General features: G+C 41.8%; 2 protein-coding genes across 3 annotated transcripts in view; one reads left to right on the top strand and one right to left on the bottom strand.

Annotated features, from left to right (window-relative positions):
- Window positions 1-27,292, top strand: part of afap1l2 (actin filament associated protein 1-like 2) — a 50,411-nt gene that overhangs the window by 3,112 nt on the left and 20,007 nt on the right. For both annotated transcript variants that reach the window (XM_030078513.1, XM_030078512.1), the window contains exons 2-4: window positions 15,681-15,809; window positions 22,285-22,350; window positions 24,793-24,884. In XM_030078513.1, coding sequence (XP_029934373.1) covers window positions 15,681-15,809; window positions 22,285-22,350; window positions 24,793-24,884 — 287 coding nt within the window. The remainder of the gene's footprint in view (window positions 1-15,680; window positions 15,810-22,284; window positions 22,351-24,792; window positions 24,885-27,292) is intronic.
- LOC115378308 (kelch repeat and BTB domain-containing protein 13) lies at window positions 25,474-27,198 on the bottom strand. The gene has a single exon (XM_030078514.1). It carries the CDS (start codon window positions 27,196-27,198, stop codon window positions 25,681-25,683), a length of 1,518 nt encoding a protein of 505 aa, XP_029934374.1. The 3' UTR covers window positions 25,474-25,680.

Here is a 27,292-nt window from a genome sequence, read left to right as displayed (position 1 = left end):
TTAAATAAAATCTAAATACACACATCCAAACAACTTAAAGTGTTATTTCCTCATATAGGCCGCTTGAAATCGAAACATAACACAGGCTTGCTTATTTTCTCCCAAAAGCCCCTCCAGTATTTATTATCCTCCTTTCTTTTTCAATCAATCTCTTCTACTCCATGGCCCATTGTCCTTGCTTGTTATTCTTTTCATGTGATTGTGGATTTCTGGATAAAGTAAGTCTATGCAGAATTTGATCTCAGTGCTTCAGATTCTGTGGAGCTGGTTCTTACCCAGAAACCTGGTGTGATCTATGATGAATCCTCCTCTTCCTCACCTTCAGCTTTGGCTCTCAGCTGTGCCAAAATAACATGTTATGAAAGCTGAAGCAGACTGACAGGCTGGCACGTGGCTATACATTTTTGATTCTATGTATAATTCAGTTTGCAGGCCTGCAACTACAGTTTTAAATGGACTGAGTGTCACGAATGGGACAGGAAGGTTTTTTAACATGAAATCTGTTTTTGTGTGCTTGTGGATGTGCAGATGTTTTCATGTAACCCACTTTTTGCTGAAATCCATGCATCTTTTTTTTTTTTCTTTTGAGAGGTAACAGTTGTTTTGAGAGGAGGAGTTATGCAGAACCAAAATATTTATCCACAATTAATCCTAACATGTTGTGGGAGGTGGGAGGAGGTTGTCACTCCATGTCATTCTTCACTGCAGCACAGTTACCAGTTTATGTCTTTTCAAGTCACAGCACACATATTATGGCATAACTGATTAGACTTTAAGCCTCACTAAACTTGTATTACAAAGGCTCTTACTGCCAGCAGCCAACAGCGCCTGTGTTGTGTTGCGGTTGACTGGCAGCTGCTACTGTAGTTGACTGCAGTGAACCATGCAGATGTAGATGTCCTGATACAGAAACATTCCTGATTGTTTGCTCATCTAAAGACTTTGAGGTCAAGAGAACACACGCCTGGTGCCAAAATCTTCAGTCATCATGTATCTTCTTGACAAGTATATACAAGAATGTTGTGGTACCGCAGAAATAGGTGAGTTCATCGCTGACAAGGAAATTGTTCTCTTGGAAAAGCCAGCGGTTTCTGTAGTGCTCAAGTGTCCTCAGCATCTTCAACTGAGCAGTTTGATAAAGTATTGCCTGAGCCGAATGAATTGAACTCATCTTTTTTTTTTTAGCTTTGAAAAAGATTTCCAAATGTCAGCTAGCATGCCCCCAAGGTTATTGAATAGCATTCAAATTTTAGTTCAGGTTGCATTTTTGCTAGAATCCATGTGATGCTCAAACACTCAGATTAAATGATGCACAAGAAATATGGAATCGTACAAAGTTTTGCTGAGAGACATTATTCTAAATATCACAAAAAAAACATAAGAAACTCAATCAAATCACTGAAACCAAATATGAAATAAACTAATGGTTATAGCAATTATAGATACACCTCTAGGGCTGAAATCTGTTTTCACCAAGGATTAACACTGCAAAAACTCAAAATCTTACCAAGAATATTTGTCTTATTTCTAGTCAAAATATCTCACTACACTTAAAATAAGCCATGATCACCTCAGAAGTAACTTGTTTTTAGACAATTTTCACTTGCTTCAAGTGAATTTTCACTTGAAAATTTGCTTGTTTCATTGGCAAAATTTGCCAGTGGACAAAGCGAAAATTCACTTGAAACAAGTGAAAATTGTCTAAAAACAAGTTATTTCTTAGGTGATCATGTCTTAATTTAAGTGTAATGAGATATTTTGACTAGAAATAAGACAAATATTCTTCGTAAGATTTTGAGTTTTTGCAGTGAAACTGAGTTCATGGGTGAAATGCCTCTTTAAGGGCAGCAGGTCCCAAGTTTGCTCTTGTGTGTGAGCACTGCTTTTCATCTGTCCATCACCCGTGGTCTCCATGTAAGTCAAATTAGCATCAAGGTCCCATACAAAAGAAGTGCAGTTTGACTCATGGCAGTCTACCTGAGAGTTGGCAAAGCGCCTTTTGTTGTACCTCAACAACATGCATTTAACAGTAGGCCCAGTGGGGTGAGTGGGTTTGACCTCCTGTGAGCTGTGCAGGATCGAGGCAGGCTGAGATGTAGGCCATCAGGGCTGGCATGGGGCCTGCCTGCTCGCTTGGATGTGTGTCATGTCGGTATATTTGCCAACGGGGAGTGAGTGAGTGTGGGTAATTCAGGAAGCTGGACTGGGCTATAAAAATGATGAAAAGAAAGACTTTCTTCCTGCTTTGTGGCAGGGGGAGGTGCTCTACGTGTGTTTGCCCCATTTTGCCCTCTGGCTCTTGTTCATTTTCAACACATCAAATGTGGCTTTGTTTATGGGCTACAGAAGCTCCGTATCAGGCCTGTATTGTTTTCATCTCACCATGCAACCTTTTGAAGAAGTAGGCACTTAGGAAACAGAGGCTTAGATGCGCGTGCACACACACACATCCACTAGCTCTCACAGACTCGGGCCTGTGTGCATGCAAACAAGCACACACGTATGCACACACAGCGGTTCACACTCTCCCTACAGCACTCCTGGCCAAGTTATCTGTGGGATAATAACTGAGCTGGGAAGCTTTCATGTGGGTGACTCTGCGGAGGCCTTGCTAGTTAGCTTTTATTTGTTAGCAGCTGCTTCTAGTCTGTCTCTCCCCCTCGCAAAGCAGGACCGAGGAGGCTTGTAAAGCTTCACTTTTACCTGGACAAGAAACAATATGTCATTATGATTCAAGCCTCAACCTGTAATATTACCAGCAACCACATCATGGTTTATAAAAGCAATACCAAGATTTCATGTCAAAATAGCAAGGAAAATGATATCTGATCTAATGGAGGAAAGAAGCTGTTGAATATAATCTTTTTGTCATTGGCAATTTTGATAGGGCTATTTTTTTTTTTTTTTTGCCCAGTACTGGGCTGGCACTGTTTCTGAGTTAGGATTTTAGTGTTTGTGCATGCATGGGAATAAGTGTATCCACATGCACATAAACACCGACAGTCGTACAGAAACACAGCACCACGGTGTGTGACACATGCACATAGACATGCATGGACTAACACACACCTCTGAGCATCTGATGACAGAGGACAACTTGTGACTGTCCCTGTGGTCCCGTGGAATGAAGGGGTCTTGTGTTTGTAAATAAGGAGAGAGGGAGAATGAAGGACACATGAAAAGGTTATTGCACCAAGTGGAGGAGATTTTTCATTTGTGTGTGTGTGTGTGTGTGTGTGTGTGTGCATATGGCTCTGTGTGTTTGTGAGAAAGGCGGCCGACAGAAAAGAGTTGTAGAAGTGTTTATTTTGGGAGGATTTTGTTTGTTTTTGCTTTGTGTCACTGAAAATTCCAGTGAACACTATTGCTGCCAGGGCCAGTTCAGCAGTAATGGTTAATCCATACTGTTAAATGGGACACTGTAAACTGTCTGGAGGTTGTAGTAATGTAAAGAGTTCATTAGTTCATTTTTTTTTTTTTTTTTAATCGACACAGAATTTTGACATTATGGAGGAAAACGTATTATGTGATGTCCTGCCACCAAGTCTTTTCAGCATCATTAGAATTCTTCATTGGAAATAGCACGCAATCTAGCTTGCAGCTAGTGGTGCTCATGGGCTTGAATAATTAATAACAATGCTAACATCTCATTTGTCATTTAACTGAGTCGGCAAAAGGCTACAGAAACTTTGGCTCAGTCTGGGTCAGCTTTAGCAACAGCGAACAAGCATAGATGACTAAAATTGAAAATATACCTCTTTAATATGAGACATTCAGCTCCTGTTATGATGTCCTGTCAGCTGTATCATGTCAGCATGTATGGCTGAGCTTATTTCGATGGGCAGAGATTTCCGCGATATCCTCCAGACTTAATTGTTCTGTTCTTTTTCTCACTCTCCACATTTCTCTCATTGCTCTCTCCGCCTTTGCTGTACACCCTGCCTCCCTCTGTCACTCACACACACACAAACACTCACATAAATACAAGACTTGCATTTGCTATGCCTCTAAGTCAGAGCATTAAACCTTCAGCTTTAGCCTGGATCTGTAAAGGCTACAGAAACATGCATTGCATCCTAATCAAAATGAGGGTGCTCGAGTGGACCAGGGCCCCTGCCTGTACAAAAAAAAAAAAAAAAAAAAAAGATTTACTTGGATTTCAGAGCACATTAGTGTGTTTCAACAATCGAAACTGTCTGTTTTCTCCAAGGACCCAGCTGTAAGCCTCAATATGTGAGAGAGACTGCACACTGAGTGATCTAAAGGAAGCCTGGAAATAAGAGAGGAGAGAGCGTCAGGAAAGATAAAGCTGAGAGATGAATAAGGGCACGATGAAGCAGATGAGGTGGGGGAAAGATGGAAGAGGGGAGGAAAAACTTCAAACAGAAAGAAATGTGAACTGCACTTCACCAGGGCCTGCTACAGCTTCCTCCTTCAGTATTCATCCCTTAATAAAAGTTAATATCCCAGGCTGTTGCTCGGCATCTTGCTGATACATCATTCCAGGGAACCTAGTGCAGCTGAAAATGCGCTATAAAACCCTGTAAATAGGCTGTGACAGTGCAGAATTTCTCTTTTCGCTGTAATGTTGTGCACAGCTATGCCCCAAGACTCTTCCCCTCAGCTCATGCCTATGACTATGCTTCATCTGCAAATCAGCACGAGCCATAAGCCAGTACCGAATTTAGCAGAATAGTACAGTCATTCTCAATCATGTGGCATCATAACTCAAGAATCTGCAGGTTTTCATTTCAGTCAAACAATCCAGCAGCTGATTTCACTGCTAAGCACACCTTCAACCAAAGAAGAGGAACTCACCAGTGAAATTTAACTGCTGTGGTGTTTGGTCGGGATGAAAACTGTCAGCTTGTGCAGGCGCTTGTGTCATGATGGGACACCAGCAAGGACCACTGGACAACCTCAAACTCCTCCCACCTCCTGTTCCTGCTACTGTGAATCAAACTCTTCCCACCCGTTCCCATGATTGATTCATGGTCTCGTGCCTTAACTTGTTTTCTGACCACAGCTGCTGTAGTTCTTTTGTCTTCTCCAACCACGGCCACTCAACTACTAAATGGCAAAGATATAATTTTCGGTCAGCAGGCTTGCTATCTACAAGCTGTAAGTCAAATGCGACTGTATTCCCTGTGCACTCCTGAAAACATTTTGCTTCTGCTTACAAGAAGTGTCCTCAGTTGTAATGTAACAGGGAGATTCTTGGCATTTAAACTTTTGATTTAAATGCCGGGTTGTGAACCGACCCCCTCTGTGAGCAGTCTATGACACTTGCTAAGGTCAGATGGCAGTAATGTGACAAGTTGTGTGAAGGAGGTGTCAAGCCGCCAGGGTAGCAATGCTAGGATGTTACATTAGAAGTGATAAAGCTTCTCAGATGAGTGGTGAAGTGTCAAGACTGTGCACAAAGTCCTTTTGCCTTTGTCTTACAACTTGTAGATATACCACAAACTGGTTGACTGAAAACCCTCAGTTCTGAACTGTAGCCAAGATTGTCTCCATCACTTGTATTTAGTAAAAGAAAATCACACACCACTGAGTCATGGGGTAGCATTCCTAATCTTAAATCTATTTTGCTGAGAATGAAAATGGTATCTGAGGACCAGGCCTGAAGCAACTAAGCACCCACGCAGTTGCATACTCTGTTGCTCACTTCTTGCAGTCTGCTGCGTTGCTGCATGCCATGAAAATTCTGCTGCTTTTTTTTTTTCAAAACTGCCACCCTAGCCTCAACCTGCTTAGATCTTTTTAAATATATATAAGCAAAGATTTTATTTTCTTAACCCCTTGTAGACTATTGTCGTGAATTTGCCTCAAACCGCTTCCAGTCTTAATGCATCCGAGGTGGTGTATGTATCCCACTGATGCTGTTGATGCATATTTCACACATACAAAGAATTGTATTGGAAGCACTCTACCACCAAAAATTTAGCATCTGCTTGAGGGCAAAAACACAAACAATTTATTTTTTGTAGAAAATTGTAAATAAATTCAGGCAGTAAGGGGTTAAATTTTCTTGGAATAAGATGATGTACAATAATAACCAACATAACACCTGCAGAGAAAGTAATTAGGGAAAAAAGAGCAAAATGACTACAGGACAAAAACCAAGGGCAAAAAAAAAAAAAAAAAATCATCTCTCCTCCCACCCCATGGCCCCCATAACCAACAACTACCAACCATGACCAGGTAAGATGTCTAGATCAGCTCCATCAATCTCTCATTCACCGACACCCACAAAACAGTACTGGATTCCTTAACTCTGATCACGTGAGCAATGGAAAACTCCAAGTAAATTACATCAAGAAACTTGAGAATCCAGTTGCTCACCAAGAGCTTGTCGGGATGTTTCCACCTTGAAGCAACCAATATCTGGGCCGCAGTGAGCCAGCAAAAGCCGTTTCTGGTACCCAGGAGCCAACAGCTAAGATATATCATTCAGGAGCAAAGTAGTTACAGATACAGGCATAGTCAAGGAGAATATATTTTATGACTCCAAAAAATGAGCAACATGTGGGCATTCCCAGAAGGAAGAATGTACCAAGAACCCCCAAGGAACACAAGGTACATTGGGAATCGGCCAGGAGACCCATCAGGTGCAGCCTTCTGGGAGTAAGTTATGTTCTGTGAACATAGCTCAGGTGGATTTGTTGGTGATCGGGGCTATGAGAAGCCAGCAGAGCATTAACCTGTCCACCAATCATAATCAAAATCAGGTCTAACGTCTGGAATGTCTCTTCTTCAAAGGGTATTTAAGGGACGGTCCTTATGAGATGACTCAAGTAGGTAAGTATAGAAAGCAGAGGCAGAGGCCCAGAAGTTCCTCTATGTCATCTTATTAACAAACTGCCAAAATAAGAGACATATTTTTAACTCACAAACCTATAACACAACTGCACAAATATGTACTGCACTCTGTAATTGAAAAAAATGTTATTTTGTGATGTATTTTGTGGATGTAAATAGCGACTGGCAACTTTGGTAATTTGCTAATGAAAACGTGACTTATGAGGTTTTAGTGAGCAGAAGGCTACATGTTGTGTTAAACATTTTGAAGCCACGTAGATTGACAGGACAAAGACAAACAATAATGTCCCTTACAAGTCCAATGAAGGAAGACAGGGAGACAGATAGACAACAAATGTAGTTTGCATTCTCATTAAATGGTAAATGAACTGCATTTCTATAGCGTTTTTCTAGTCTACTGACCACTCAAAGCGCTTTACAAACCATTCAGACACATATTCACACGCTTTCATTTAAAAAAAAAAAAAAAAAAAAAACGGTCTGCCTGTCTGTCTATCAGCTGCAGTCCTGTTATTCCCTCTGTACATGGCAAGAGCAGACCAGGATTTACCCAGAAAGCACTACGTAAAGGCATATTAAAAGGGATGGTGTGACCTTATGAAAGTTTGGTCTGCTAATTCACTTTATGAGGTCTCATAATGGGAAATGCTTTTAGATTTACCCTGCAGTGAACCACGGATTGGCTTGTTAGCATAGCTTGCCATATTAAAGGAAATGAAACAGCAGCAGCAAGTAGCCGCAGTCCAAGTACAACAATGTTGACAACCTCTTTTTGTTTTTTCCTGCTGAAGGATCAACATAGAAAATTGGCTTTGTCAGTGTGACAAGTGCCCGGTGGAATAACAGCCTAAACTGAAACAAAATGCCACATTTTTACTTCTTCTTTTTCCAATGGCAAATTTAGATTGCATTTATTCCACATAACCTTGGAGCAACATGTTTGCACTCTCGCTTTACCACTACTATATATTTTAGTCATTCTAAGTGACATTTTTTTCATTGCATTTTAAAAATCTGAAGAGCCAAATATTCTCCCTTCCTGCTGAAACTTAGAAGTATAATGTTGACATAGTGCAGAGGAAAGAAACTCCATTTCTTATCAGGCTAAATACCACATCATGTGTTAGGTTTGTTCTGGCTCAAAGCCAACAGTGTTTATTTTCCCTGTTTCACCTCTCTGTGTCACTTTGTCCAAATCTCCCACTCAGCACTGCCGCCAGAAACAGGCAGCCCTTTTCTGAAGTCATCAAGTTTACACCCGTTTTCTTTATTCAGGTTTCTACGGCAATAAGACCAAAACACAGCTTGGATTAATCCAGCCATGTTCAAGTGGTCTCTGCCCCTCTGTTGAACTGAGCATACTGCAGGGAGACAGACCACCGCCTGCCAATAGCCATCATCCACCAATCAAATTGACCCCAGACTCCTTTATCAGCTCTCTGCCAAGTCCACCAGAGCTAGGCCAGCCTGGAACAAACCAATCATATGTACCTTCTGCTTGCAATTGTGCACATTGAAACTAACCCACAGGTCACTGTCATTCGTGTGCTGTGTTTTTCTCACCAGGATCTTTCACGTTTATAGGTCAAATGCAAACTCAGACTGGTTGCAATGATGACTAAAAATCTGCCTCACTTCTGTCAAATTTTCCATCCTACTCAAATAGAAAATCCTTAAATCTGTAAGTGGCCATTGCCCATATACACGTTACTATTGTGTTCAGTCTCTGGTTCCAGTTCTCTTTCTTGTCATCACTTCCCTACTTAGGTGGAACCGTAGCTCTTTCACTGGCAACGACAAGACATCCATAGGTGGTTTTTTTTTTTTTTTTTTTTTTTTAGTTAGTTAGTTTTTGTCATTTTTTATAGCCGGAGAGAATGGATGTTATTGATTGCAGATATAACATATTGGATAGGTAGCCAACAGATAAGTAGGTCTACATGCTCCTGCTAGATTATTTCTGAATAGAAAAATCACTTTAGTTTTGTCAAAAAGTCTTTTAAAACAGCCACACAGATATTTAGAGAAGTGATCAACAAGGAAACCAGACAGTTGAGGTATAATTAAAAAAAAAACAAAAACAAAAAAAACTTTGAATTGATTATTATGGCAAGTATTGGTCATACTTGTGTTCTAAACAGTATTATTGGTTTGAGTATAGAAATAGGGTTTCCAGCATGTGTTGAGAGAGGGAAAGAGGGTTTTGTGGAGTCAGTTTGCTGAGCCAGGTAAGGTTGATCTAATGTTCCTCCATCACTTTATCATATAACACAAGCAAAATGATGGTGCTTTGTTAGCTGCTCATGCCATGAAAGCATTTTTTGGCTGCTGGTATGTATAGCCAGCTTTGCAAAGCTTAGCAGGTTTCGTGGTGGAACATAGAAACAACATGGAAACAATTGTTTGCAAACATTTGAATCAAGCATTTAATTAGATTAAATGCTTAAATCAACTCTATGAACCCAGTACAAAATGTAGCATGACTCAGGCACTCACTGCATTTGGGCTGTGAGAGTGGTATAGATGGAGAACATCATGGCTATATAGGTATATATGTAAGTTGTGATTATTTTGTAAGTGTGTGATTTTCACAACTGTGGCACCGGACCAGACTTTAGCATTAAAACAGGAGTAGAGCTGCGGACGTGCGAGTCGTTGACAGTGCGGTGTGTTGTGCTGCTGGCTAAACTGCTTGGAGTGAGAGTGAGTCACAGCATTAGTCAAGACAAACTCCGTCTGGCCTCGAGGGAGACGTTGCCACATCCATATTGGTGACAGAGCTCCCCTGATGCCATGTCCACTATCAGCATCTGGTTAACAAATGTGCTAAAGATATGCACTACTGGAGAAAGATGACATGGGAGATTAGGTAGCTGGATGGATGGATATGTGCATGGATGGATGGATAGTTGGATAGATAGATGGATGGCTATGTTGGCAGATATACAGGCAGACAGACAGACCTGTTATATAACAGCTCTGTAAGTGTACCATGCACTTCTTAGCTAGAACTGAAGAAAAAGCCATGTGAGCAAATCTGCTATTTTCAACATCTGCACCACATCCCAAAATATGACTGTGATTCAGACCAGAAGATGTGTCCCTAACAGACCTCGAAGGGCAAGTCCAAGCCGAACAAGCAAGAGACCCAGCTTTCATTTCAGCAGCTCTTATTGCATCACCAGATTTAAGCAGTATTATAATTTTCGCATCTAATTTTCATCTAAGACTTTCTGTTTATGTTTTCGTTTTTCTGTAATTTTCCACCCATTTGACTCTTTCACCATAGATCAAAGTCAACAACATGCATGAAGTCAGCACAAATATTGCATCACTTACAAAACTTCATCGTTCGTGGAGGACAAATTCATACCGTTTGCTAAATTTTGAGCAGTTGCTTTCTCAGGGGTTAGACAAACAGTGAGACGATGGAGAAATTAGAGGAAAGATGAAGATGAGGAGAAGCAAATCCAGAGGGGCAGCTTTCATAAGAACCTTGGTGAAAAGAGGAGCGGCCCCAAAGAAGAAGATGGAGAAAGAAATGAAAGGTCGAAGTATATACAAGTCACATGAAACTTAGAGGATGGAAGAGACTGGGAGGAAATGATGAGAAAATGAAGATCTCTGGTTGTGCCATGCAGAGGGAATGAGCGGTCACGTATTGTTTTGATGAGCATGTAAATGAAATACACACCATATCACTGATCTAGAGCCAACAGAGTGCTTATGGGAAACTGAATCATAACAACAAATGATTGACTGCTGTCACGCCACATCCCTCCAACAAAGCGCTAAATGCTTTCAGTAACTATGCCAGGGTGCACTGACGCTCTCCTGGTGGCTTATGGTGGCCCAGTGCACTATTGGCACTCTGTTGGTTGTTGTTTTTTCCTTTATGTTGACATACTGCTGCAGTGTGCTCCCAGAGACCCATTAATTTTTCAGCAGATACTTCTTGCAATCGTGAGAGAGACTCAACTCTCCTTACTAAACTGTGGAGGAAAGACTAATTCAATTAAGACTTGGCTCAATCCTGGCCCAGCATATTTTAGAGACTTAGACTTAGAGACTTATACCACAGAAGAGCAGGAGTGTATCAGAAACAGCCTAATGAGTTTAATGAGGCCATGCCTGTCTGATTCATTTCAGAAAGTGCTTATGCTTGTGTTTGCCAAGTTGTGGTCTGTCAGTCAGTAGTGGAACAGGATCTCGAGCTTCTCCCAGCAGGAATGCTGCCAAAATCCTGACAAGATCCCCCTGACCATTTGGTGATTTGTTCAGATTTAAGCAGAATGGTGATATGGGCTCCACTTCAATTCTTTGCTTGTTTTAAATATTGTGTGGCTACAGATTTTTTAAATAGTCGTATCATTAAAGTTGACTAAATTCTTTTTAAAACATTCATACACTACTGAACTCAAAAAACACCTTTGACATCATATATAACTCGTGTTTACCTGTCACCTATTGCCAGTTAAAACCTGTTAAAACCTCAAACAGTCCACAATGCAGTTTTTCATCCCCTACTCAACCTAAAATATAAGTGGTTTCAGTGTGATGTCGGTCTGCTTTCCTTATGTGTTTGCATTCAAACAAAGTAACCAGTGGAGACAGACAAGATGTGATTACAACCAGTATTAGATTAGACTGTGATTAGAATTAGCCCAGATCTCTCTGAGGTTGAAGGTACAAATAGAGTAACTCTTCCATCTTGTGCTCCATCCATCCATTCATTCATTCATTCATTCATCAGTTTTTCATACCTGCCTTTTCCTATGGGGTGTTGGAGGCCTGAGCCTATCCCAGCATGCATTAGGCAGAAGGCAGGGAAACACCCTGGACATGTTGCCAATCCATCACAGAGCCAACACACAGACAAACACACACATCACTCCTATGGCCCAGTCACCTAACCCACATGTCTCTGGACTTGCCTCTATCTGCAGTCCAGTTTCCTTTTGTATTACAAAGATGTATGAGCACTCTTCTCTTTCTGCATAGTTGACCTATATTTTCAATAAAATGTTTTGCAGTCTTTCCCTTCAAACATCACAGGACAGATTAAAGGTTAGCAGCTCCAGCAGCTGCAAAACAGTGAGAAGACGGTGTCATTTGTCTGCACAGCCTCTGCATTCTCAATTACATTTAGAGGGAAACATATTTTTTAGACATATTTTGTAGATTACATTTGTTTCTGACGTATCACAAATATGTTTCTAATATGTAATCTTGTATATCTTGTTGGGTGTCATATTAGCCAGTTTGTTACCTGTGGCTACCAAAACTACTTGGTTAAGGTTAGGGGAAGGATTTGTCATCATGATTAAGTTTAAGGAAAGGTCATGGTTAAGTTTAATATTCAGAAAGGGTCATGGTAAAGGTTGGAAAAGGTTAAGGTTAAGAGTTGGAAAAGGTTTGTTGTCATGATTGAGCTTAGGAAAAAGTTGTGGTTAAGGTTAGGAAACACATGCTACAGTGAATGTTAGCTAATGTGATGTAACATAACGAAACACAACATAATATAATGTTAGATAAAAACTAACACCACCTTTGCGGGGCTCAAACTCGGGTCTCCCGGTACCATCCTCCTGACATGGATTTTGATCGCTCTTTACACTAATTACAAACCTATTTGCGATCCATCATAAACAAACATTTCCCTCATCATGCGATTGAGAATGCATTTTTGTTGTATGAGAACGTAATTTTTAGGAGACAGGGTTGCATTTGTAGTCCAGATGACATGCTGTCAGTAGACATGCATGCACACCAACACACACACAAATGGGAGTAGCCACTTACTGGACTGATTCCATGTCAATCAGGAATTTGTTGTTTTGGAGAGTTACTGGACTCCGTCATAAGGACTCTGGCCAAGCTGAAAGAATGAAACTCTCTGTCAACCAGCCAGGGTAAAACAAGGTTGACCAACAGGCACAAGCAGACTGAAAAAACCCAGGTGGGAAGAAAAACAATTGTTGGGCCACTTGTTATGTAGATAATCTCTTTTGCCTAATACCAAGTAACTCTAGTAATTTAGGTGGGACATAAAACACATTGTGTGAGTCAGCAGTTATTGTTAGGGGTAATGTTCTTTTTCCCTGTTTTAGCACACCCACGTATGACCAGTTCACCTCCCTGCCTGCTTAACACCCTCTCAAATATAATGGGAATAAACACCTCAAGTATGTAATATTAAACCAAAACCAAAACCAAACCCTTTTTTCTGTCTTATATCCTCTTGAGTGAAAAATACCAGGAAGTGCATGTTTGGCACAAGGAAGGGAAAATTCCCTTGTGAATGGTGTAGGTGTTTAGCGACTCTTAATTCAGCACATTAGTCAAACACAGTAATTGTATGGTATAAATGGTGCACTCTTTGATTTGTACCTATTCTTTTTTTTTTTTTTTTTTCATTTATCGATGTATACTAGCTTCACTTAAGAAAATCCACAGCAAAGGCCTGAGTTTTTTTTTTTATTGTAGAAAAATAATCTTGCACTTGTTCAATTGTCATTTGAAGCAATTATATCCTTAGATTGATTAGATGAAGATTATACTATTTCATTCATTCACTCTAGTCATTTTTTACTAAAACAACACTGTCGAAGTCTGATTCACCAATGGTCTCACAGATTCCTTTCGGGTTCTCTAGAGAAGTGGATTGTTTATGCTGTGGAGGCTGTGGTCACTCACTGGATGTGCAGTGGGCGTCGGGCCAACCCCAAACCCACGCAGGCAGCCTGCTGCAGACCTCCCTGTCCTGTCAGCTGACTCCGTTTCCCAGGGTCCCCCAATCCAAAAGGCCATCTGAGTCAATCTCTGCAAACACACAAGGAGAAGGAGCTGGAAAAAATGTTTAGATACACACTGAGCTGTCTATCAGCAGCCAACCAACTATTGGAAATGTGTGTTCCAGAGGTGAAATTATATGATTATACAGTATATGTGGCTTCCGTTTACAGAAAGTTCAATACATAGAGAACTTAGTCGTTTTCATTGGTTGGTGTTTGTGTGCGTCCAAAGCCATGATGTTCTCCATCCTACACATCCTCGTATGAGGCCTCACAGCAGAAGTTGACTCAGCTTGAGTAGGAACCATAAAAATAACACAGCCAGCTCTGGGAAAGCCTATCGTCATCTCTGAAAGGCATAGCCTTCCTGGGGTTTGACACCTTATGTTGCAGAAATCTCCCTCTTTTCTTAGAAGTGCTTTGATGTGTGGGTGTATGGGAAGCCTAGCCTAGCCTCCAGGCTTGGTTAGTGATCAGTTTGAGCCGGAAGGAACCACTAAAACAGACTAGCTGACAGTTTTAAAAGAGTTCAAACAGAGAGGAGCTGTTTACCAGGGTTAAAGTACTTTGTGATTTGCCTTAGTTTCTCTTTTGGTTTGGAGTTCACTTCTAGTTTAGTTTCAGCTGTGGAATTTGTCCACTTTATTTGAGTCTCTCTCTCTAATGTTTAGGCTTTTATTTTGTTTCAAGTTATAGTATGGTCTGACATGAGTGAGGACATTGTGTCCTCGGTCATGTGTCCAGGCAAATACACGGTAAGAAACTTACCTGAGGAATTTGATGGCACGTGCCAGTGTACTATTAGCAGATGTGGCTTTTGAAAGTTTTGTGGAGGTAGTATTTGTGGAGGCAGTGATTACAGCTTTAGTTTAGTTTCAGTTCTTTCACAGACTCCTGTTTTTATTTTCAGTCTACTGAAATGTTTTTGATGCTTTAGTAATTTGTCTCAGGTTTGGTCGACTACAGTAACCTTGCTCTCTCCAGAAAGCTGTCCTAACCGCATTAACCTAACCGCATTGCACTGTTTAAGTTCATATGGCACAGCACCTCAAGGAAGATTTTCTTTTGATTTTGTGCTAAATTAGCAACACTTTTTGTACGGTAGTGGATATAGTGAGAAACAAACTACTGCAATACACAGACCACATAGGAAACATCTAAGAAAGATGACTGCATGCATTTTTGGGAGGATTTCACACACACCAGAATCTTAAGTACAGTAAGAACCCCCTGACAGTGTTTGCCCCACCTTCTCCCTTAATAACATCCCTCTTCTTTATTTCCCCTCTGTCTCGCCTCTTTCTGAAGTGCTCACACTGAGGCCCACTGTAGCAAGGGGCCTATTCATGAGGCCAAGAGACAGTGAAGGGAAACACAAAGAGCTCCCCACACAGTGGAGAAGGTTAGGAGCTCAGCGCTGACCCCTGAAGGATGTGTGTGGGCTGCACCCAGACACAGTGGCCCCGCCGACCCTGTCTTAGGCCCCTCCCTCCTCCGGCCTTGACCTTTCACTGAACCTATCTAGCTGTCAAAACAAGCCAAACAGACTTGCAACTGTCAATATCCTACATGGATAGATAAAACGCTGAATGCACCGCTGAGAAAAGAGTCCGAATGGTCTGGAGACTGATTGGTTATCAACTGTTGCAAACAAAGAAAGTCCAGAGATTACACTGTCATTATTTTCCCCTCCTGTGTCCCATTTGCAGCATATAAGCATATCAGTAAGAATTGGGCAAATAACAAAGTAGCAGAGATGCTAAAACTCAGGCCCTGTAGTTAAATTCCTGGTAGTCTCAAGTTTTAAAGGAATGCATTACTCTGAATGCTTCTGCCCAGAACCTTCATGCACAGCATCCATTATGTCTAGCAAGGATTCTTCATTTGCAAATATTTTGATTTGTGACAAGTTATGGGTGGTCTGGGCTGACTCCATTGTTTTAATCATTCATAATACACCCATAGAAAGAAATATCCTGACTGTGGTAACACTAATGGCAAAATGAAGGAACTCTCATCGTGCTGCTCCTCTGAAACATTTTTTTTTTCTGTCTGTGCTTCCAGTGCTGGACCAGCTCCTGGTGGAGCTCCACCGCTTCCTGCTCGTCCTGGACAAGGAGAACCTGAGTGGGATCGCCACTATCCAAAAAGGCCTGCTCTCCGATCTCCTCCAATCCTACAGGGCCTCCAATGGTATGAAAGAAAAGCAAAACAGTCTCTGAACATAAGATGATAAAGTGAGATTAACCTCACTGATCCCTGTTGGGAATTTGGGCCATTGCTGCAGTAAGTGAAGGTTTAGTAAGAGAGACAGTGCTAAGGAAGTAAACAAAAGAAAATATATACACACAGACACTAATAAAGAGTTTCTAGTTGGGACAGAGATGCTTGCTGTGATGGCTGTTGAAAGTTACAGACATCTACAAATTTATAGTACAGTGGAGAAAAAAAATAAACAGGATGTTCAAAGTATGCATTGCTGGTTATTTACATTAGCTGCACTGACCATTTCACCTGTTATGTGAATACATATTGAATTCTTTATGAAACATGAGGAGCACATGATTTATTTTGTCTTCTAAGTCGGGGATTGACAACACGTGCTGTTATCAAATGGAAGACCGCAGTCTGACTTCCAACTGATCACAGGGTCAAAAAAAAAAATGAAAAAAGGTGAAAGGTGGAAAAAAAATCAATGAATTGGGAAAAAAGTGTGATCAGAAATTTGCAGTTATCCAATAATATTTGCATAGTAATAAACAAAACTGTCTGGGAGACAACTTTAAAGAGTTTTTGTGCAGGTAGAAGCATTACCCAGAGGACAAGTAGGAAAAATGAAAAAGATGTGTTTTCCCTAAAAAACTATAGGGAAATTGCTCAAAATGACACAAAACAGCATGATTTTCCAACATGCAACAAAGTCCCAGTCAGGAGGGGAAATGTGGAGGCTTTTGATGGAGAAGAGAGGTTAGTAGAGGTTAACAGCGGAGCCTACAAGCTAAACAGGTCCTGAGAGTTAGAACATTTTTACAAGGTCAGAGAACTGCATTCTTAACCACTGTGATGCCTGAACATCAGGGCTTTCATCATGTCATGAAAGCTTTTTTTTTTTTTTTTTTTTTTTAAACTTGGCTTTTATGGCCCAAGTTGTGTCATTAATGCATGACAATACGCCCTATGTCAACATTTTATTTTTGAATGAAGTGACAAAGTTAAGAATGGATAAACACATGCAGCCAAATCAAGGCTCTAGCTCGTGAGTGTGTTAATGGGATGCCTGATTTTGGGTGTTATAGCCAACCAAACATCTGACAATTTACTTTTAGTTAATTTGCAAAAGTGGCCAAATGAACAAGGGTTGGGGTAGAGCGATGTTGCAGTGCATCAAATACAATTTCCATTTTCTGAGATGCACAAATCTAACTGCAGTGTTGCATTGTAACCTCCTTCAACATTTCTGATGAGAGGGACAAAAGTAGGAACAAAAGAAAGTGCTTGTTTAGTACCATGTCCCTTTTAATGTGTAGGCCCTTTCAGAAATTAGACAGGGTCAAAAAAAGTAAGATGTAGAAAGGTGTAGTAAGCAAATGTGACAGGCAACATGCACAGATTTTAAAGTCAGAGCCTGTGGCGAGACCAGGGAGGGCCGAGAGGAGGAAGGGAATAGCCGCTGTGGTGCTAAATGGTCTCAAATAGAGGAGTGAAACCACATGGCATTAGTTAAAATAGTTTGATTTCATGATAATGGGACGGTTCTAAATTCTAGTTAAACCCACAGGAACGGCTGGGTTTTCCTGTGGATTTCGTAGCGAAAAGAAAGCAGAGAAAGGGATGAGTTGCAGTTGGCCAGGAGGGTGAGAGCAGAGACAGAGAGGAGTCCGGCTCTGGCAGGTGCAAGTAAGGACAAACACGAGAAGTAAGTAAGAGGTTGGAAGCAGATCTGAGATGTCAAAAGTACAAAACGCCTGTCTCGAAAATATTACTAAGAAAGAGAGAGAGAGGAAAAAAAGAGAGAGAGACCATAAAAGCCATAAAAGCAGCAGATAAGGAAGTTATTAGTGTTGGTTTCGAAATGTGGTTACTCAGTCCGAACAAAAGTTTGCAGCAGTGACAGAGTGTGTGTCTCTTGGTATTGAAGGCAAGCAAAAGGAAACACATTTCACATGACGTACACACAAGGCTGTCACTGAAACTGCAAGGCTCAAGTCAAGTGGTTTGTATATTTATATATCAAAAATATATTCAAACCGCATTCAATGTATTTTTACCTATTGTGGGCTCATATTTTACCATTTGACCTGCTCACCTTCCTGCAAAGTTTTTTTTTTTTTTTTTAAATGTGAGCTCACATTGCTGGTAGTAAGACTCAAAAAGAACAATCAGACGACCAACTATGATATTATTTTGCCATTTTAAATTCTCACTAACCGCCATGTGACAATTATATTTGTATCAACTATACTATTTATATGAAGTTTCACATGTTTTACAACCGAGCATGAGGTAAACAATGTGTCTCTTACTTCATCCTTAAATGATGCGTGCCACTGTTTTGTCATCCTGTCAGGCAGGTTAAGACGAGTTTGTTTTTCTAACTCGACTACTGGCCGGATGAAGTGATTTATGGTGGCTTGCAGTCTGCACCGTGGGATTCGAACAAGTCCCCATCTCGCACATCCAAGTCTTATCTATGAAATGGGCTCATAATCTGCGCTTGAGAAGTTTTGAAAAGAATAAGGATGATGAATCAAACCCCTCAGAAACCTTAGCTCCTTGTAATTTAAAGGGGGGAAAAAAACTGTATGCTTAAAGCTGTCAAAGGATTAGATGCAGCTCGTCCAGAAACCATGAGCACTTGACCCAGAATCTCTGCTCAGACCGCATGATCACATAAACACAAAGCGGGAAATTAGTTTTACATCGTAACTCATATTCTGAGATGCATAATATATTCTGGTCTCCATGACAACATGCAGGACATCTTGCTTTAATAAACAAATCCCTTTACGTTCTCGATTGCCATTGGATGAAAAGAGCGAATGTGGATTTTGCTACTCTCTCTCTCTCTCTCTCTCACACACACACGCACACACACACACACACATACACACACAGATACACAGTAACACCCACCAACAGTCATGCCTTTCCATGTTCAGGTCCTGGACTTGTCTCTCCATACTTCCTCCCCTGGCTCCAAGCTGTATCATTTTTCCAAAGCTGCATTTATCCTCTGGGGACACTCACTTCCTTTGAGCAGCAGTTTATAAATAGCATTTCAACTCCATTCCCCTAAAAAATCTGTTTTCACTGTACAGGCAAAACATCATTTCATTCGGCTGCTGTTTAGTTTCACCTCATGAGATCGATTTCAAAGCAGAAACCTTCTCCGGAGTATCACCCAAGGTTAGAGTTTTGTTTGATTTCCTCTCAGGGTATAATCTTAGTCAGCTAAAATATTTAATGCAATGAGGTGACCTTCCTGGGGGAAAAAAAAGTGCCTCTAGAATGCACTGCAGGTCCTGAACAAATTACCATAACAGGTTACTGTAACCAGTCGCAGCCTCTCATGCCAAACCCGCAGGATATACAATTTGAGAAAAGTCGTTCCATCAAACTGTTTATGTGGCAAATTATGGCGATGTCTTAGCCAGCCTGTAATTACTCCACTATGTCAAGACACAGACATTAAACCAAGCACAGAACTTTTCTCACTGAACTGACTCGGTGTGCATTGGTGTGACATGTAGTTTCATCATCTTTGCATATAACCTCAAGGATACTGCTGTGATCCATAAATATTTTTATTTCAGTGCGCCGGGAAGTCGAGTTAACTCCCTAATGGCAATCATGTGTCGAGGGAGATGCGGCCCCTACCTCCACGTTAAGGCCATGTACTTAATCCACAATCAGTATTTGGTTTGGATGCTGAGCTGTAATTATGCAAATTTAACTGTATTTTTAACTTGAAAAACAGCTCATTTTCGCTCATCTGAGGTGTGGGCCCCGGTGGCCAGAGAATAGCGTGGTGGCTTACACGCTGTTCTTACTCTCGACTGTGGATCCTGCACAGAAAAGGTGTGGAACCTTTTGGAAGAGTCCAGACGGAGGAGCTTCAGGAGGTGCATTGTATAGCTACTTGTATGATCTTTAAAAACTTCAAAGATACGGGTGACACAGTGCTCTATCTGTGTTGGCATGGAGCTCTCTGACTAATGTCTGATGAATGCAGGCCACGGTGAGAGTGGGTGTCAATGGGCCCATCTGTCTGCACAATGGGCCACTTGTTTGGGTGAAGTTCCCCTTTAATCCTGGACTTTTGACAAACAAAATGATGAAAGTTTGCAAGGCACTTTCCCGTCCATTCTAGGATTAAATCGATCCTGGAGGGGAATCCGTGCGTTATTCTTGTGATTTGGTGCGGTTCAATCGCTTTGTGAATATGGACAGTTTTATTTCGAAGCAAGGCAACGGAGGAAGATGAATCTAAGCAAAGACATCAAGTGCCACTTCTTCAGCTTCTCCCGCTATTGCAGTTCATGAATTTCCCAGAGTGTCTGTTTAAACCTTCACATCAAAACGGGGCTTATTTTATGCCAGCTGGATCCAAAAAGTCCCACTGTGTCGGTCTAATCTCTAAACTCAAATGGATGTCAGTGTTTGTGCAACATGCTGATGTTTATACAAAGTAGCTAGCATTCATATGAATGCAACCCGCATCATTCTGTCAATAAAGGGTGAATAAGTAACAGCAACATAACAGTGTGAAGCCTGTGGAAGCAAATAACACACTTTGAGACTTCAGTGATCAGTTTTGAATATATTCTATGTTGCAGATACAAATAATGTTTTGAGATCCTTCAAAAAGTATTTTGCAGTCCAACTGATTCAGGTCCAGGCTCAAAATGGTGTTTTAATGCAAATTCCAGTGACTTGTAATCAATCGTAATGAACAGCAAAAAGATGGGTGCAATTGCCTTATTTATAGAGCAGCGAAAAAAAAAAAAACAGCACTTGCCAGTATTTCCCAATGGTTTGGATCTTTGTGCAAGCTATATTCTTCTTGTATACAGCACATCATTTGTTCCTAATGGATTGTGACTGTTGGGACCTTGACTTGTTTGTAATGAATGCCAAAAATAGAGTCCCGTGTCTGTATTTTGCCAAAGAAAAACATGCTGATGAAGCTGAACTTGCTGTTTTTAAGTTAGCATACATTACTGACGTCAGGGAGGCCTTGTGGTCAGAAAAACCAAAAGTCAAAAGTTTGATTTCAGGCAATAAGCGCCCGAGTTGGGAAGTTCCAGAGTGCTGAAAAAGATGTCAAAATGAAAAAGCTCACGTAAAAGCAAGCGGGCAAACCGGGGGGGAACTTGCGCCTTCGTTTGCTGCAAGACAAAAACTGCTGCTGGGTCCAAAATAACCTGGAGATGTGAACCTGAGCAGAGAGATTGAATCATTTAAAGGGAATCAGATTGAAAAAAAAGGACTTTACCTCTTAGCTGCAGGAGGCAGGACTGCACTGTTCTCTTTAAAAAGTGGATTCACTCTCAACAGTCATTCCTGTGTTTGTCACCACCGGTTATGTGTGTGAGGATGCTGTAGGTGACTGATTTCACTTTGAATTGGAGGTGATTTCAGATTTCCTTTCACTGGCTGTGCAAAGGTTTTGAGATTTTCAGGCTCTATTGTCATGATGGCAGTTTAACCAGGCACATACAATGTTTTTGTTTTGTTTTTTTTTCCTCTCACCTGCATCCATTTGGGATCTTGGCAACTCCCTGTAAATTTGATTGTGGCTGAGTGGGAGGAGAGGTGCAGCGGGGGGGCTCTGCGCCTGTGCCTCCCGCCTGCTCAGACCACATCACAAATGCGCGGCGCAGAACGCGGCCCTACTTTATGCCATTTTTGTGGCTTTACCAAGCACATTAACAGATCATATTCAAAAGCTCACCCACCCTGTTTGTGGATACGTTGGCCAATATTCCTCTGATATAAATCCCTCAAGCAGGAAAAAACAAGATGCAACATTTTTCATTCTAACTATATGCACATGTGGTTGTGGTGTGAATGATTGTCATCCTACATAGAAACGCCAGTACGCTCCATAACACATGAAGAAGGGAAATTCTCACCAACACAAATAGGTCATTAAAAAAACTTCTTTATGAATATTGGATTATACAATAAGTGGGCCAAATATTTATGCTATAAAGCCACTTTCTCATTTTAATTCGACAATAGGAAAATCATGGGTAATTGGTGATCCATATTTATGATGCTTTGCTCTATCATATGACAAACCCTTTTTTTTTTTTTTCCAATCAAAACCAAACATAAATCATGGGAACCAAGTTGCATAGTGGGCTATTGTCAGTCAGTGTTTGCATGCACAGGCTGCAGCCGTGTCTTTGTCTTTTTGAACATTTAACGTAATGTTACACTGTAGGTGTTGGAAGCACAGGTATCAATCATGCTTGGAATGATAATGATTTGTCTAAGTGCCGTCTAGTAACATTTTAACAGCTCCTTCTTTTCTGAGCAGTTTGTTAACAGCCACTTAATGACAGGATGTTAATGTCTCTGGTTACATGCCATAAAAACGTCTGCGCTTAACTGTGCTCATGTCAACAGAGACTAAAAACCCCTTGTTGTTTTCCCCATTCAGGTGGTGATGAGGAGTACATCTACATGAATAAAGTGATAGTTACTGGAAAAGACAAAAATGACAAAGGTGAGAGTTTAAAACACTTCCTTTTTCCACAGTGTTTCTGCGAAGGCCTGTTTCCTCCCGTGGATTATGCGTCATGCTGCACTGTGGCATAGTGAGGAAAGCTTTCTTTTAACACAGCCAACCATTTAGCGAACCACCGCCTTGTTTTGAAGTTTCATTTTCAGATATCTCTCAGTCGGCTATTTGATTTTGAAAGTAATGAACAATGAGACGTGTGCAGGCCGCGCTAAACTACGTATTCTATCACTCTTTAACCTCTCGAAAGTGTCTTTGTGTTGTTGTATTAGTCGTGTCATTTAAAGTTGTGGGTGGTCTACTGAGGATGGCTGCAGTTTCTTAAATCTTACATTTTGCTGGCTTGAGTTTTGAAATGCAACATTTGCTCTGAGATGAAGTGGCATTAAAAGAAAAAGAAAAAATTCTCCTAAGCCACTGCAGTAAAGACTGTACTGCACTGCACTGTAAAGAACTTTATTTAGGTAGCGTACCTAAATAAATGCTCTCAGTGGCTCTAACCTCTTTGAAAACTCACGCCAAATGGTCTAGTTATTTTCTCCTACCAGTTCAAGACTGACATGTGGTCTGCCTGTCAGCAGGATCTTGGTATTATGTGCTATTGTCAGATTCTGCAATCGTGTCTGAGAGATAAATTGCATAAATTATTTTTTTACACCACAATCTCAGGGTGACAAGTGTCGCGTCATTTACTCTCCCGAAGCACATGTGAAAAAGTTGCCACGAGCAGCGGCCCCAGCTCGCCTCCTCTCACCCCCAAGCCCCCCCCACCGCCCCATTTCCTGTCTGTTTCTTAGTAGCTCCTCACCATCTGAGACTGACCTGTTTTGTTTGGACAACGATGAAGAATGTGGTTTCAGCGAACACTAGACTTAACACACATGCTCTCAGCAAAGACGCGAGCAAAGCCGCAGCTTTCCTTTCACAGAGACTGAACGAAAGCAGGGCCTATTTTTGACAAGTGAAACAAATTGAGGTGTCCGTTTGGTCATGTATGAAACTCTTTTTTGAGTCCAGGAGGAAAGACATGAACGCTACATTTTTACGTTTACACAAACAGCTGGTGGTCTTTTTGACAGAATCAATCAAAAGTAAAAGATTATTTATGTTGTCATTCAGTTATGGATATTGTCTATAACCATACAAACTGGTTTTAAACTTCAGCATGAGAACAGAACATTGCTTAATATACTGAGCAGCATTGTCATGTTCCCTACAATTGTTATAGATCCAACATTATTTTCTGACTTTGCTTCTTTTTTATTATTTGGAATTCAGCACGTTGTAAATGTGTTTATTTTCTGAGACTGAGAAAAAAATACATTGGAAAAAGCACTTGCACAGTGTCCAACAGACATTTCTCCCTCTGTAATTCCTTTATACGTTCACTAACTGCTCCCAGTTGCACATTTATCACTGGAGGACTTTGCTGCGTCAAGGCGCTGTGCTTGCATTTAACCCAGATGTGTTCAAGGAGGAAGTGAGTGGAATGTCTGAGGAGAGGGGAAGTTGAGCGTTATGGCATAGCCGCACTGTAGCCTGGAGACTCGCACTCGCAGACATGAGCAGCGTCCATTAGTAACAACTGGAGCGGTCCACGGTCAAACCATAGGCCTTTCATATCCCATCCAATGTCCCTCCCTGCTGTCCTGATTGTGCACTGTGGTGTTGTGTGTTTGGTGTTATTAGGCTGTTGCCATAACCTCACAAATTCTTCCCCTTGATTTAGGCTATGTGGTCAATGTGATTTAACAACGACGGGTCGCGCACACACAGTCGGTTTGAACCATTATCATGGACAATTGATATTTATGCATCTGGAAATCAAGTTGATGAAGAAAAAGAATGGTTTTAACCTCACATGATAGACCACTTTTTTTGAAATCATAGTTTATTTACATCTCAGTGGCTAACGTTGAAAGGATTGGTTCTGTATTTTTCAACCAAGGCCGTATTAAAATGTTGATGTCCATCATTTATAACCACATACAGCATCATTTCATCGATAGTTTTAGTGATGAGAAACCACACTGGTGCAGCTTTGCCAGCCTTCAATAGAACCTGCAAGGTCGCTTGTTTTCGGGATTAAAAAAAAGATTGAAATTGACAAGATTGAAATTCCGAGGTGGGAGTTCATGTGCACACAGCTTTATTAGCCAAGCAAGTGGCAGAACAGTGTGGACGTATACAAGACAATGTAAATAAAATTTGTCAGAAAGCACCATCAATCAGAATCAGACACAGAAATACTTTATTGATCCCCAAGGGAAAATTAATTAAGTGGTTAAATTGGCTAAATGATGGCTACAAGCATTTCAATACGGACTGGGTAGAAACATGTCAAACCTATCCTTTAATTCACTAAATGTAAACACTATAAACATTTATGCCATGCACTAAAATGCCTGTTTGCCCCTCTCTGACTAGATGATGGACTGGGCGCCCTTGTCAATGGAAAAGCAGCAAAATATGTCCCTGCCCCACAGAAGAGTCTCCCCAACCTGCCTCCGCCCAGAACAGTAAGCCATCAGCTGTTTGCTTTCTTTAAGGTGGACTAACTTGCACTACAAATCCTGATGCATCATTACTGGACTGTGAAATCTTGAAAACTGTAAAAGAATTCCACTCCCCTCTGATTTCCGGGCAATCTGCGGCATATTGATCCTTTGCTACAGAGAGGACTTTTATTTACATGTTCTGGATATATTGCATATTGTATATTACACATTTTTCTTGTGTGTTACAAAGCAGCAAATACAAAAGCCAGATACATAACCCACAAACCTCAAAGTTCCTCAGCCCTAAGGCGTATGTGCCGTACTCTCCCACAGAGAACAGGTATTTAATCAATCTCAAGGCAACCAAATGGGGAGTGTGTGGAAGAGTGTGTGACAGAGCTGTGGTGTGTTTTATGTTGTCTGGAGGGTTGTGGCTTCTGAACTGGCCTTGTGTGAGTTCAGGCAGGGGATGATCAACATATAGAATGAGAAATTCAGAACATCTCCTCAGTACCTTCACAGCTTCACACACACATGCACACACACACACAAGCTGACACTGAGCATTTGCTCTGATTAGCAACAGCTGCTGCAGTAGTTTGGGATTAGGAGTAGCTGCGGTGCATGTGGGTGCGCATGTGTGTGTGTGTGTGTATGCATGCTTGACGTTGTGCGAGTGCATGTGGATGTGAGTTTTATTATCCCTCGAGTACATACATGTGTTGGTCAGTGTGCTCCGGCATCATCCAATATCAACAAGTTTTCATTTTTTAGAGTTATATACTGTTTCGCCAGCCCCACAAACATTACATGGATTTCACAGTTGCTGTATGGCTTCCTCAAATCCCTGAGATGTGTCTGGCAAAGGCATTTGTTCCTCCTTCCCTTCTGCGTCCGACCGTGGTTTAACTGGTCCGCTCTTGGGAAGCCTGAGTAAACACGTCCACAGTGAGCCACTTTTTGGGAATCCCTTCATCTGCCTGCGGGGTTTCCATACATCCCCACTGATGCTGTATACAAGAGTTAGCATGTGCTTGACTGTGAACACAGAATCCCCCCTAATCATAGCAGTGAACAGCGCCCCCTTGCTATTTATATAGTGTCCCGGCATGGCTGTCCACTGGCCCGTCGTGATGTTATAGCAGTCCATCAGACACCGCAGGAAATCGTCGCAAGGCCCGTTGCGCATCACGTACAAATTGTCCTTGTGCGCCACCATGCAGTGGCCGTAGCTCTGTGGCCTGATCATGGTGGTAACAAGCGTCCATTCGTCTGCCACCGGCACATACTCAAAGATGTCTGTCGTCTGTGGCGGCTTCCAGAAGCAAACAAACATCCGTCGCCTTGCAACGGCGCAAGCGGCCGATGCTACAGGCCTTGGTGCGTGTTGTATGAATGTCCACTCTCCCTTTTCAACGTTGTAAGCCTCTGCTGTGGAAATGATCCGCTTTTGGAACTCGCCTCCTATTGCATAGAGTCGGCCCTCGTGCCCCAGCAGGGTGAAGTCGTATCTTGGTTGCTGGGGGCCAGGGAGGACAGTCCAAACCCCTGATTCAGGGTTATAGCAGAAACAGTTGTCCACCGTGTCCTTACCATAACCATAAACTCCCCCCACGATGTACAATCGATTGTCGAGCACTGCCACCCCGGCCATGGAGGTGCTGCAGAGAGTGGGGAGGTTTGTCAGATGCTTCCACTCTCCCTCAGCTTCATCAAGGTAGCAAACAATCCGAAAGGAGTCCTGTAGGAGGTCCATTGACGGAGAATGGGTCCCTATGGCAATGTATGTGGCAGGAGACAGTGATTCAGAATACTTAAGCAGATCCTCGGGGATTGAGCTCTCTGCTGCCCCCTTAAGGTCTTCATAAGCATCACAAAGGAAAAGAGCAGCACTATGGAATAACGTGTGCTCTCCAAAGATAGAGGCTGCATGGTACAGCAGAAGACAGTTGTCTGAATCGATGATGTCGCACAGATGCCGAGCCAAGAGTGCAATCTGGAGGAAAGCGGCACACTCCACGGCCTCTGTAAGCTCATCTGGGTCACTTATGGTGGGAACCTCACCCCTGCAGACTGCAAGGGCAATCAGAAAACCCCTGGCATGCACCCCTCCCTTCAGATGGAGCTCATCCTGGCGACTTTCTATCATTCCAGAGTGAAAGAGGGCATGGAAGTAGTCGCTGCACTTGGCCAGCAGGGCCCGTTCCACAGTGAACCAGCTGTCCTCCACCCTCACTCTAAGAAAACCCGCCTGTGGCTCTCTCGCCACCATATCTGAGGCTGCATTCACTGCAGGAATATCCCGGCTGAGCCCCGGGCCGGCAGAGGCGTCCATGATCTCTCAAGATCGGGGTTCTTCCTCTTCCTTAAGCACGTCAAGTGATCATGCATTGACAAGTGTGTGAGTTCAGCATGGATTAGCCATTTTT

Source organism: Myripristis murdjan, chromosome 19, assembly GCF_902150065.1.
Source record: "Myripristis murdjan chromosome 19, fMyrMur1.1, whole genome shotgun sequence".
NCBI classification, from domain to species: domain Eukaryota; kingdom Metazoa; phylum Chordata; class Actinopteri; order Holocentriformes; family Holocentridae; genus Myripristis; species Myripristis murdjan.
The sequence above is the reverse complement of the archived record's forward strand: the minus strand, read 5'-3'. Positions and strand labels throughout refer to the sequence as shown.

Coding starts and splice junctions, on each gene's coding strand:
- LOC115378308 (XM_030078514.1), bottom strand. CDS start 27,198: ATGGACGCCTCTGCCGGCCCGGGGCTCAGCCGGGATATTCCTGCAGTG.